The sequence below is a fragment of the Gavialis gangeticus genome, unplaced genomic scaffold (genome assembly GCF_001723915.1).
Source record: "Gavialis gangeticus isolate Ggan-Ray unplaced genomic scaffold, GavGan_comp1, whole genome shotgun sequence".
NCBI classification, from domain to species: Eukaryota; Metazoa; Chordata; order Crocodylia; family Gavialidae; genus Gavialis; species Gavialis gangeticus.
In genome coordinates, this window is record NW_017728994.1 from 36,491,794 (window position 1) to 36,503,132 (window position 11,339).

The window sequence follows — 11,339 nt, forward strand, 5'->3', positions numbered from 1 at the left end:
AAAAAAAAAAAAAAAGAGTAATAACTAAGCTTGCATTTTCTAAAGGATGCCTTAAGTCTAAAAGGGGTTTATTGAGTGTAAAAAAAAGTTGAGATCCACTGCAGTAGGCCTTTTCCCTTTGGTATATTGTTGCTGTTATTATCGCAGTACTAAATTTGGGCCACAAGAGGGTGAATTAAAAGCAATAATAATGAGAAGCTTATTTGAAAACATGCTTTGTAAAAGAAAAGAAGTTGCAAGTAGCATATCGAAGATTTATTCAAAAAATACATAGTATCCAAGTAATCAGAGCTCTTATTATGGAAGATGTTGGAATGAAATTATAAGGACATATTTATTCCTGAATATATTCACAGTAATGTGCTAAAGGGTATATAAAGATAAAGCAATTTAAAAGCATTTGCGGTGAACGATGGAAGGGCCAGCTTCATCATATTCCTGTTTGCTAATCCACATCTGCTGGAAAGTAGACAAAGAGGCAAGGATAGAACCACCAATCCAGACAGAGTATTTACGCTCAGGAGGAGCAATGATCTGTTTAAGAAAGAAAGAAAAATACAACTTTCTGTTATGGAAGAAACATGTCTGGTAAACAAAGATACCAGATGACAGTTAAACCTTTTTGGACAATCTAAAACCTAATGGCATCTCTTGCATTTAATTTAGCCATAGAAGTATGCACCATATCAAATCAGTAAATCCACAAACATTTTCAAAAAATGTTGACAAAACCAACTTGCTGTTCTTCATTGAAATTTAAACAGTTTGTCCAATTTTGATGAGTTCTAATAGGTTAAAAATAATGGCACTGCACTGTACCTTGATTTTCATAGTGCTGGGAGCCAGAGCAGTGATTTCTTTCTGCATCCGATCAGCAATGCCTGGATACATTGTTGTACCACCAGACAGGACGTTATTTGCGTAAAGGTCCTTTCTGATATCGATATCACACTTCATGATGCTGTTGTAAGTGGTTTCATGTATACCAGCAGACTCCATGCCTGAGAGGGTTATAGCAGAATACTGAGAATAAGCCGTATGTAAATAGTCATAAAACTTTTAAGTAGACCTACAAACACTAATTGACACTTTTGCTTGAAAGACACCACTCCCCAGGGCTTGTACAAACCTGTGGAATGTCATTTTGCAGCTGGCTAAGCTTTTTATCATTCAGAAGCTATTTGGGACCACAGACCTTTTATTGAATAGTCATTCATTTTAAAAGAAAGCAAGAGGAGCTGGGACAGGAGCGAGTCTCCATTAGAATTTTTTCCATCCTACTTTAAATGGATTAAGAATTCCATTTATGGTCACACTGACTCTTGAAAAACTAACCCAGCTCAGAGTTGGAATAGTCATAGTTCTGTCCTTGTAACCATACCTATGTAACTACTTTAACTACTGCTGATCCAGAAACTTCATTTGATGCCTAGCATCCTGTACTTTGGTCAGTAATTCTTGACAAGGGTGTTGTCATACCCTTGGGGATGCCTTGCACACCCAGGGGTGCTATAAAGTGCCATACAATGTTGGAACTGTTAAGTGTACCAACATGAGTCGCAAGATAAACCCAGAGATTATCAAATAAGAATCCATAGGGTTAAAAACATTCTGACTTACTGTGGTCTTTCTGAGTTCTTTGCAACAGAAGAATTGCTCTATTATTTTTCTGTTGTCAAAAAATGAGTAAAAACAAAAAAGCTGGCATTTTCTGAGGGGTGCTTTGAGTCTAAAAAGGTTGAAAAGCACTGCACCAACCAGTTCATCAGCATGACACATGTGCCTTAACTTTTTTTTAAGGCACAAACAGCAAAGCCTAAATCTTATTTGGCCTAAATTCTACTTATGCCTCTACATATAATTACATACCAGGCACATTGAGCCAGAAGACTTTCCTTTCTGAGAAGGGTACCACTCTGGCAACCTAGTCTGCCTGCCAAGGAGATTCAGGCCTCCAGTGCCAAGAGAGGTGGTATGAGTCCAAGCAGGCTCTAAGCTAAACAGAACCAAGAGCACCTTCCACTTCTTCTGTTTTGCTTTTTTTAATTTGACCTACTTATATATGGAGCCAGAAAGAGAACAGCAAGAAGTCTGGTTCTGTAGCTCAATGAGCTGCCCACCAGACCTGAAACAAGGTAAGCCTTGGCTTCTAGGCTCTCTTCCCACTCTTATCTATCCATTTTACTGGCTCATTATTGAATGCAAAATACAGGGACACTCCATCTTGGCTTGGGAAGGGAAAACGGTCAGAACCTAAGTCCCATTCCCTTTTGGATCAATGCCCAGTTGGCTGAGCAACTGAGCCAGTCACCTACCTGCCTCAGCTTCTAGTCCCTTTGGCTGCCCAGTGAATCATGTTTAACATTAAGAGGAATAAGAAGGTATACTGGGTAATGCCTAACCAAGGGCCTTGAGCTGGAATTTGGAAGATATGGGCACAAACCTTGTCTGAGTGATGGGGGTCCTAAAATCTTGGATCTCCCAGGCAGTTACCCCAGTTAGTGAAGTGGGACATATATGGTATTACATATACTCTTTTTTGTGATGTATATAGTATTACAGAACTTCCCAACTAAGTCAGATAATACTTCACCCATCCAAAGGTGACTTGTAGGAGGTCTACAGACCCCAAATCTACCAGGATCCTTGTGTAGAAGATACATAGTTAAAAAGCTGGTGAGTTAGATATATGTATCCTCTTTTATGCCTTGTTTTCTCTAAAGTGCTTTTGTTTTAAAGATATATTTTGTTCTCAGAAAATTGGTTACTGGGAGAACTGTGATTCCAGCCCCAGAGAAGTGATAGCTGGAGACTTAGGACCTGAGCAAGGATGTGGTCAAAGTGCAATTAGCTTGGTAACTTTGGCAACTTCATTAGGAAAACAAGAAAAACTCAAATGGATTTTGACTCTCCAGTACATCTTAAGGAATTCATGATCAGTGAATGATGAACTTAACAAAACAGAAATATCATCTCTGGGCCAAGGTATGTCGTGCTGACAGTAGGTGTATAGGTGGGTAATACTCTGAGAAAATGAAATCTTACTCCCTTCTGCCAAAGTTGACCTTGGGGCATTTTTAATTGTCTATATAGAATCTTCAGTGTGCATCAGCTTCTACTACTGAGGTAAGGAACAACTTGTTAGCCCATATTTGTCAGAGCTATTAAGGCAGGGGTGGGCAAAACACAGCCCATGGGCCAGATCCAGCCCATCAGACCATTCTGTCCAGCCTGCAGAACCCCTAAAAAATTTAGAAAACCTTTATCTGCTCCTGGCTGTCTGTCAAAGAGGACAGGAGCCAACAGCAGTAGGACCCAGGGGAAGCTGGCAGCAGGAGCCCATCTCCACCCACCTCCAGCCATGTCCCTTTTTCTTGCCCCCACCCTGGGGAGCACAGGGCCCCACTGCTATTGTGCAATTACCTCTATGTACAGTACACAAACGCATGTAAACCAGGGCAGAAATATTTTTTAAATCAAATTAATGAATGTTTTAGATGTTCATTTTTTACAATATAATTTGGTATTCTTCTGGTTCCAATACAGCAAAACCCCTTACTGAAAGGAGTACTTCTGGGGGCAAGGGAAGGGACTTCTGGTGGCAAAAGCCGGGCATTGCAGGGTGAAACTTTTGATCCCAAGATGGCGACCAGGGGGTGGGGCACCCATCAAGAGGCAGGGCTACGCGTGCAGCCCTCCACAGCTTTCCAAAACTCAGCAGCCCTCTGCCTGAAATAATTGTCTGCTCCAGTATTACGGTGTAGTAGTAGCTAGCTATATCATGTGAAGCAGTATCCACCCATATGTGGGTGGGCAGGAACGAGTGCTATTTTTTTCTGGAAAGAGTCTGTGAGCTGCTGAACCATGACTAGATGTTAGCTCCAGCTCATGAATGGTGTGCTGTAACAATTTCTTTACTAGAACATATGCAACTGTATATGCTGAAGTGAATGTGCTGCAGGGAACACATAAGAGTTACAAGAGCCCAGGGACAACAAGATAGTTACTGCAACATAAATTACCAATGAAAGACATCAATTAACTTACCAATGAAGGAGGGTTGGAACAGGGTCTCAGGGCAGCGGAAGCGCTCGTTACCTATGGTGATCACTTGACCATCGGGCAGCTCATAGCTCTTTTCAAGAGAGGAGGAAGTGGCAGCAGTGGCCATCTCATTTTCAAAGTCCAAGGCCACATAACACAGCTTCTCCTTGATGTCACGGACAATTTCACGCTCAGCTGTTAACAGGGTATGGCAATGAAAATCTTGTTTTTCAACAGATCACTACATCTAAGCAGCCCTTACACACTATTTCCTTTTAAAAAAAGTCATTTAGTAATGCTAAATGGGAATCTTACATTCTTCTCCATTTCTTTATGCTTCTATACAATACTAGAATAGCCAATGATCCTTGAAGGCTATCACAAATTTTACACAGAAAGTAAATCTTGTCCTTGGTTAGGACTGGTTCTTACCAGTAGTCACAAAGGAATAGCCACGTTCTGTCAAAATTTTCATGAGGTAGTCTGTTAAATCTCGGCCAGCTAAATCCAGACGCATGATGGCATGAGGCAAAGCATAGCCTTCATAAATTGGCACATTGTGGGTGACACCATCTCCGGAGTCGAGCACAATCCCTTTGAGAAAACAATACAGATGTCATTTGCCTTCAGACTGTGGTCCGTCCCCGCCCCCCCCCCCATACACAAACACACACACACACTTTTTTTTTTTAAACTATTTAAACTTCCCACTCCCTCCTCTCAAAGACCTACCTGTTGTACGTCCAGAAGCATACAGGGACAGAACAGCCTGAATGGCCACATACATGGCTGGTACATTGAATGTCTCAAACATAATCTGAAATGCAACAAAATACTGAATTACTGGAGCTCTATGGCTTTCTTCATTTGAAACAAAATATTAGAGAAAAAAGGAGGCTGAAATAGATTCCTGTAAGTTGTACTCTAACTTCTGTACATTTCTCATATTTGTTCATATGTACTTGCTTTCACTGTCTCTCATATGTGCACGTTGACAGAGGGGCTGAGATTGTACCACCATATATTAATCAATATGTATTATTTGTTTTAAGCCCAAATCCACAAGACTGTAGGTGGGATTTAGTTGCCAAAATCCAAAATCATGATCCTCGGAGCCTTGCTCAACTTCTACCTTACCCTGGACCTTCCAGAACTTTGTAGGCATCTAACATTGTATGTTAGAGGTCCCCAAATGCCTAAACTGTGCTTCTGGACATAGCCAGAAGTACCTGCATCTTAGCAGGACTAAGTAGCTTGACATCTGTTTAATACTGAAGCCTACTCAGTATCTGCAAAACAAATATTCTGCCTATATCCCCTGAAGCATTCAAATAGCACATGTACTCCTGTGTAGGTCTCTTTTTGAGGTTCCCAACTTTCCTTATGTATCGTATATGGATCTAAAGGCTGTGAATTCCACCATGGGGGCCTATATGCCTAAAATTAAGATGCTGTGATGCTAAGCATAGCAGTGACTAAGTCCATTTGTGGCTCTAGTTCCCACAGGTTTCATCAAATAGTTGATAACAGTCCATGCTTATTTGCAGCACCTAGTAAGAGCAACAATCTATTACTAACAGTATTTCTCCCTAGTAACAATTTTGATGTGTGTATTCAAATAATACTACCTAAAACAGTGACAGCTGCTTAGGAGCAACATACATGCCAGGGCACCAGCCTGTCACTACAAACAGGCATCAATTGCACCAGAACTTTTACTGTAAAAAAACCCAAACAAAACCCGAACTGCACATTTTAATATTCTACTCTTTAACTGATCATGTTCATATTCAGAGTTGAGTGAAATGATCTGTGGACAGAAACATTAAATCAAGCAGTATGACTAGTGCACATTTTGTTTCTAAAACGGTCTAGGACCAAGCAATGTAAAAGCAGCATTGCTCATTAAAGGGCAGTAGTCTTTCACTTCAAGCCAGCTTGAAAAGCTGAACTTCAAAAACTTATTAATTGGCTTCCTGTCTTTCATAAGAAAGTTCAAACTACAAAAATAAGCAAACTGGACGACTGGCCACCTCGCATCCCCTTGCTTCCATGACAGTTTTATTGCGAGGGATATCAATAACATGACAGTAAAATTGTTGCAAGTACTCCAGGTGATCCTGTTAAAACCATGCTTAAGCTACAAAGCTTGAAATTATTTCAGTGAACATTTCTCATTGCTGTGTTCAGTTTGATCTTATGATGTCAAATCCTTTCACCAAGTTACAGCTTTTAAATTATTTTAAGTTATATTTAGAAAATCCAATTAAAACAGGTTAAAGCACAGACACTTAGTTTAATGCAGCAGCCTAACCTCTAACTTACTGTGGAGTTGCAAGATGGGTGATTGTTCATGTGATTCCCTGTGTCCCAATGTGTATCATTTGTTTCTTGTCTCATGTAATCTGATACCGCCAATTGTACATTGCTCTGTGCATAAGTGAAGCAACTTAGTCTTTGTAAGTATTCTGTAATGCCGATATAATGTTCCTTAAGGCAATGTAATTACCTGTGTCATTTTCTCTCGATTGGCTTTGGGATTCAGTGGAGCCTCAGTAAGCAGAGTTGGATGCTCTTCAGGGGCAACGCGTAATTCATTGTAGAAAGAATGGTGCCAAATCTAAAAACACAGTGAAAAGAGGCAAAGTGAAGAAATATCATCAACCAACAATTTGTAACCAAAGTGTCACAACTTCAGACGATGCACAATAGTCAGAATCACAGGTTTGGAAGAGACCTTCAGGATCAACGTTCCCATTGCCTCACAACTACAAGTGCTTCTAGCAGTAGATGTTGGCTAACAATATTTAACAGGCTGCTGTCCGAAGTGGCTATGCCTGAATGTCAAAGTGACTGTGAAAAATGACTTATGTTTGCTTTTACCACTGATACTTTATATATAGTAACTTATTTGGAAGATCTCCGTGTGTGTGTGTGTGTGTGTGTCATACACTGATTTCCAAAACCAATTCTGGGTTTTGCAAGAAATGCACAAAGAAGCCAGCAAGCTGAAAGAACCTGGACCAGTTGGTCAAAAAAAAAAGCATTTCAGATGGGAAAGAGCCATGAGAAAAAAAATGGCATTGGTAGACAAATTCAAGTCTAACATTACTCTTTTTTGATGGAATGAATTATGAATGAATGTGGCATCCCTCTGGGCAATGATCAATTCTTGATGTTCACAACCGGTCATCACTACAGTATTTTGTAATGCTTTGTAGTGAACATTAAAGACGATATATGAATTCCCACCTCAGCCAGGAGCCATTTAGATGTTTTATGCCAGGAGTAATTAGCAAGGTAAACACATCACATGGAACAATGATGAGCTGTAAAGTGCTGCATAAATGCTAACAAGTACTAGTTCAGCTTCAGTTGTTAGTAATTTTCTCATAAGAAATAAAATACTACTAGATGTCATGACACTGTGATACAATTTATTTTCTAATCTTTTACTCCTGTACTAAAAAATTCTACCTACACCTGACACAAGCTTTCAAATGTTGAAATACCTTCTCCATGTCATCCCAGTTTGTGATGATCCCATGTTCTATGGGGTATTTCAAGGTCAGGATACCTCTCTTGCTTTGAGCTTCATCACCTACGTAGCTGTCTTTTTGACCCATACCAACCATCACTCCCTAAAAAATGACACAAATAACGTAACCCATAGTTGTGAAATAAACCGATAACATGACTTTTCAGACTAATGACATTGCTGAAAGAACATTTGTTTAATACTAATACCAGGACCATCATTTTTACTAATTGTAATGTGGAAAAAATGGAAAAAAAATTACATTGCAGCTTCAGTTTATTTACAATAATACTTCATAAATCTCAGGACTTCAGATTCTTATTAAAGTCATTTTAAATTCTTCACTATAATGCAAAATAAGTAGTTAATTTTTTAATGATTATCTGATACATAATTTTAGTAATCAGTAAAAAGCATATCAGTTTCACTGAAACATTGGAATGCAGTAAATAAAACTATATAATGCCATCTAGTGGTAAGCAATGAGCAATGTATTTTTTTAATTTTTCTTAGGCTCTCTGTAGGTACAGTTTTTCCCTCCATATTAAAAATGTTACAACTTTGAATCCAGCAAGGATAGCTGTCACTGATTTAATTACTTGTCGCCTTATCAGAATAAGATAATTATACACTCCAGACCTCTGCTTCTTCACTGATCCTTAGGAAGAGATGGCTTTGATCCAGTATTTTGCATTGGGTTTCCAGTGGAGTGACAGCACTGTGTCTCATGTACAGCTAGCAATGAATTATACTAGAATGCTGTTTTCAGCTGCCTACTGAACTGAGAGCATCATTTGCTTTCATTATAGTTAAACTGCTGCTTTTTTGCACAATGAATTCCATCAGTACACTGTTTGCAAAAAGTGACAATCTGAATTACAGTAATGCCCAGAAGTTTGTAGTAGGATATGGACCCTGTTCGAGGTAATGCACAAACAAAGAAGCAGAAACTGTTCAGTCATAGAAAAATTTAACTAACACATAATCATGTGACTGCAGCACAGCTTTGATTAAAAAAAACAAAAAAACCCTCTCTAAACTGACACTAATGTGTGGGGGAACTTCTGCCAGTACAAGAATGTCACTAGATCATGTGAGTGACCCCACAGATAAATGTTTATGACCCTCCCGCTACACGCACTTAGATTTGGGGTCACTCACACATTCTTTTGACAATATAAGGCACTTTTAACATAAGCCCAGCAGTGTTGTGCAAAGACGTGTCTGGTAAGTGAAGGAATTTCAAAATCAGCAGTTGCTTCAGTTTGGCTTACTCTCGCTACTCTGTCAGAGGCAGAACAGATGTATTTCAAAACTTTAACAAGTGACTATTTTCAGAGTTGGAGACAAGACCAGGAAAAGTGTATCTTCTTTGCAGGTGCAGCTGCTTTTGGTTGCAGCCTAATTAAATTACTGGTTTCCTTTCCATTGCCTCCAGTGTGCCCTGCAACAAGTTGCTAATGCAGCACTACCCTAAAGGTAGTCTGCATGGCTACTAAGGATTCTCCCAGAACTAGATTCTTGGGTGATGAAGAACCACTGAATAACCAAGCTACCTAGTCATGTTACAAATATGGAGACTGAAAAACTGGCTTATTGAATATTTCTGTTGGGAACAAAGTGTAACGTTTTAATGTTATTTCAAGGATAAAAGTGGAGAATTTTGGGAGGGTATGGGGATGTTTGCTACCAGGTTCTGTGCTGGTCAACATGTCTACAAAGATTTCTGCATGATTTTTAAACAGTTCCACTTGCTAGGACAGCAAGGAAACCAGCAGCCAAAATATTAGTTGAGCTAATATCAAGGCAAAATATAGAAGAAAGTGATATTGAAAGCATTTTCTGAAAAAGACTCCTCCCACGAGAAGTTAGGTCATATCCTAATGCAGGTATGCACACCTTCAGGGGATGCCTTGTCTCAGCTTGTCCTAGAACATTAAATATCATAAAGTAGAACAGCTTGCAGGTATATCACACTGTTGGTCAATTTGCTGATTTCAAACTAAAAAGTATTGGGGCAGGTATGTTCTTAGATCGGAGACTCCCAAGGCAGCACTGGGAGCTGTGGTTAATGATTCTCCTGCTTCTGCGTCACTTCTAACTCCTTTAATTCTATTACAGCCCATAAAATCCACCCTGCTGTACTTAAGTAATGGAACTGGTAATTTACCTGGTGCCTGGGACGACCCACAATGGAAGGGAAAACTGCTCTAGGAGCATCATCTCCAGCAAAGCCAGCCTTACAAAGTCCTGACCCATTGTCACAAACCAGTGCGGTGCTATCCTCTTCCTCACACATCTTCTATGTCAATGTCTTCAGGCCTTTTGGGCAAAAATGGTCCTATAAACAAAACAGAAAAATTCTGCAGACATTTGCACAATCCAGGAAGACGGACAACCACCTGAATGGATTGGTATTGATCTGCACAGGCAGGGCAACCATTCTGAGCAAGAATATCATTAAAAGAAAGCTTACAATAAAATGTCTCCTTTGAAACTTTAATTTGAAATATTGGACCCTTATATTACACCAGTTCTGTAGCAAGGGGTGAGGGGTTGTTTCCTTGTATCAGTGGCATGCAACAGTTCAGTGGTATGCAATGGATTTCATCCTCCAAAATTGGGAGTGTCCCGCAGGACAGATAGAGTTTTAAAACTTGAGGAGAGTTCATTTATCCAAATTCACTGCTGAAACTGATAGCTATAGGATTGAAAAGGCCTTTTATATCAGGTACAATGTGCACTCGACACTGAAGAGGAAAGTGTTTGCTAGCAGTTAATAATGTGGGGGAGAATCTTCTAAATAGAGCTGGATCAAGCGTCCGGCTCAGAGGTCTCTGTGAATAGGTGTTTAAACCTATAACTGAGATAGTAAAAGCTAAAGATGCATTCACCAAGAATCTCAAGCAATGACGTGTTGCAAATGGAGAATAAAGTAGGAGTCAGGTTAGAGGGATCTTCGATGTGTGGGAAAGGACGTATAGAACAGCTAGTCTCGAGTGAAAAGGGAACACTCCAGACATTCCTCTTTTGAGCTGGGCTGTCATTCTGCTGAAGAGTAGTCTAAAACAGACACTGCAGCAGTTCTCTAAGCTGCATGGATGCTGGTTTCCAGGATAAAAGCCAATACAGAAATCCTAATCTAAGTGCTGCAGGTACTGTTCTTAATTGAAAAAGTGAGGGGAGATGCAGTTGTCCTCAATTATGTATGTGTGAGGGAAAGGAGGCTATGTCTGTTTAAGCATTTACTCAATGGAGCAGATCTTAGCTACCATGAATGAACAGTCCGGTTTGGAACAAACCATTTCCTAATTAGGAAATAGACTTCCAAGTGTCTGTTTTCAGAATGGAGTTTGGAGGTCAAGGGGTTGCTCAAAGCAGTGCAGCCGGGGCTGTGCCAAAAATCACTTGTAGGGGGAGGGGAAGGGAATGCAATGTTTCAGAGCTTAGGAGATTCTAAATGAAAACCATATTTAGTAATAAAGCATAAAAGTTGAAGAAATCCAAGCTGACTGATTTCAGGCAGGCCTCTCTGCCACCGAGCAGCTCTCAGCTGCTCAGGACTGCCTCAGCATGCTATACTAACATCCTACAGTAGGAAATCTAGCACAATACCATGGGATAAAGGACCCTCTCCAGCTCAGGTGGGTAAAACAGAAGTTTACTTATTAGCTGTCCTGCGAGAGAGAGAGTGTGTGTGTGTGTGAGAGAGAGAGAGAGAGAGAGAGAGAGAGAGAGAGAGAGGGAGAGAGAGGGG

The 11,339-nt window shown here is 40.0% G+C and overlaps 1 protein-coding gene across 1 annotated transcript in view; it reads right to left on the bottom strand.

Annotated features, from left to right (window-relative positions):
- Window positions 1-240: 240 nt before the first annotated feature.
- The window catches only part of ACTA2 (actin, alpha 2, smooth muscle, aorta), a 12,158-nt gene continuing 1,059 nt past the window's right edge, over window positions 241-11,339 (bottom strand). Inside the window, exons 2-9 of the mRNA XM_019502578.1 lie at window positions 9,753-9,923; window positions 7,557-7,685; window positions 6,554-6,664; window positions 4,777-4,861; window positions 4,477-4,638; window positions 4,048-4,239; window positions 820-1,001; window positions 241-534 (exon numbers count right to left, since the gene is read on the bottom strand). Of these exons, the coding sequence (XP_019358123.1) occupies window positions 391-534; window positions 820-1,001; window positions 4,048-4,239; window positions 4,477-4,638; window positions 4,777-4,861; window positions 6,554-6,664; window positions 7,557-7,685; window positions 9,753-9,881 (1,134 nt within the window). The 5' untranslated portion in view covers window positions 9,882-9,923 and the 3' untranslated portion in view covers window positions 241-390. The remainder of the gene's footprint in view (window positions 535-819; window positions 1,002-4,047; window positions 4,240-4,476; window positions 4,639-4,776; window positions 4,862-6,553; window positions 6,665-7,556; window positions 7,686-9,752; window positions 9,924-11,339) is intronic.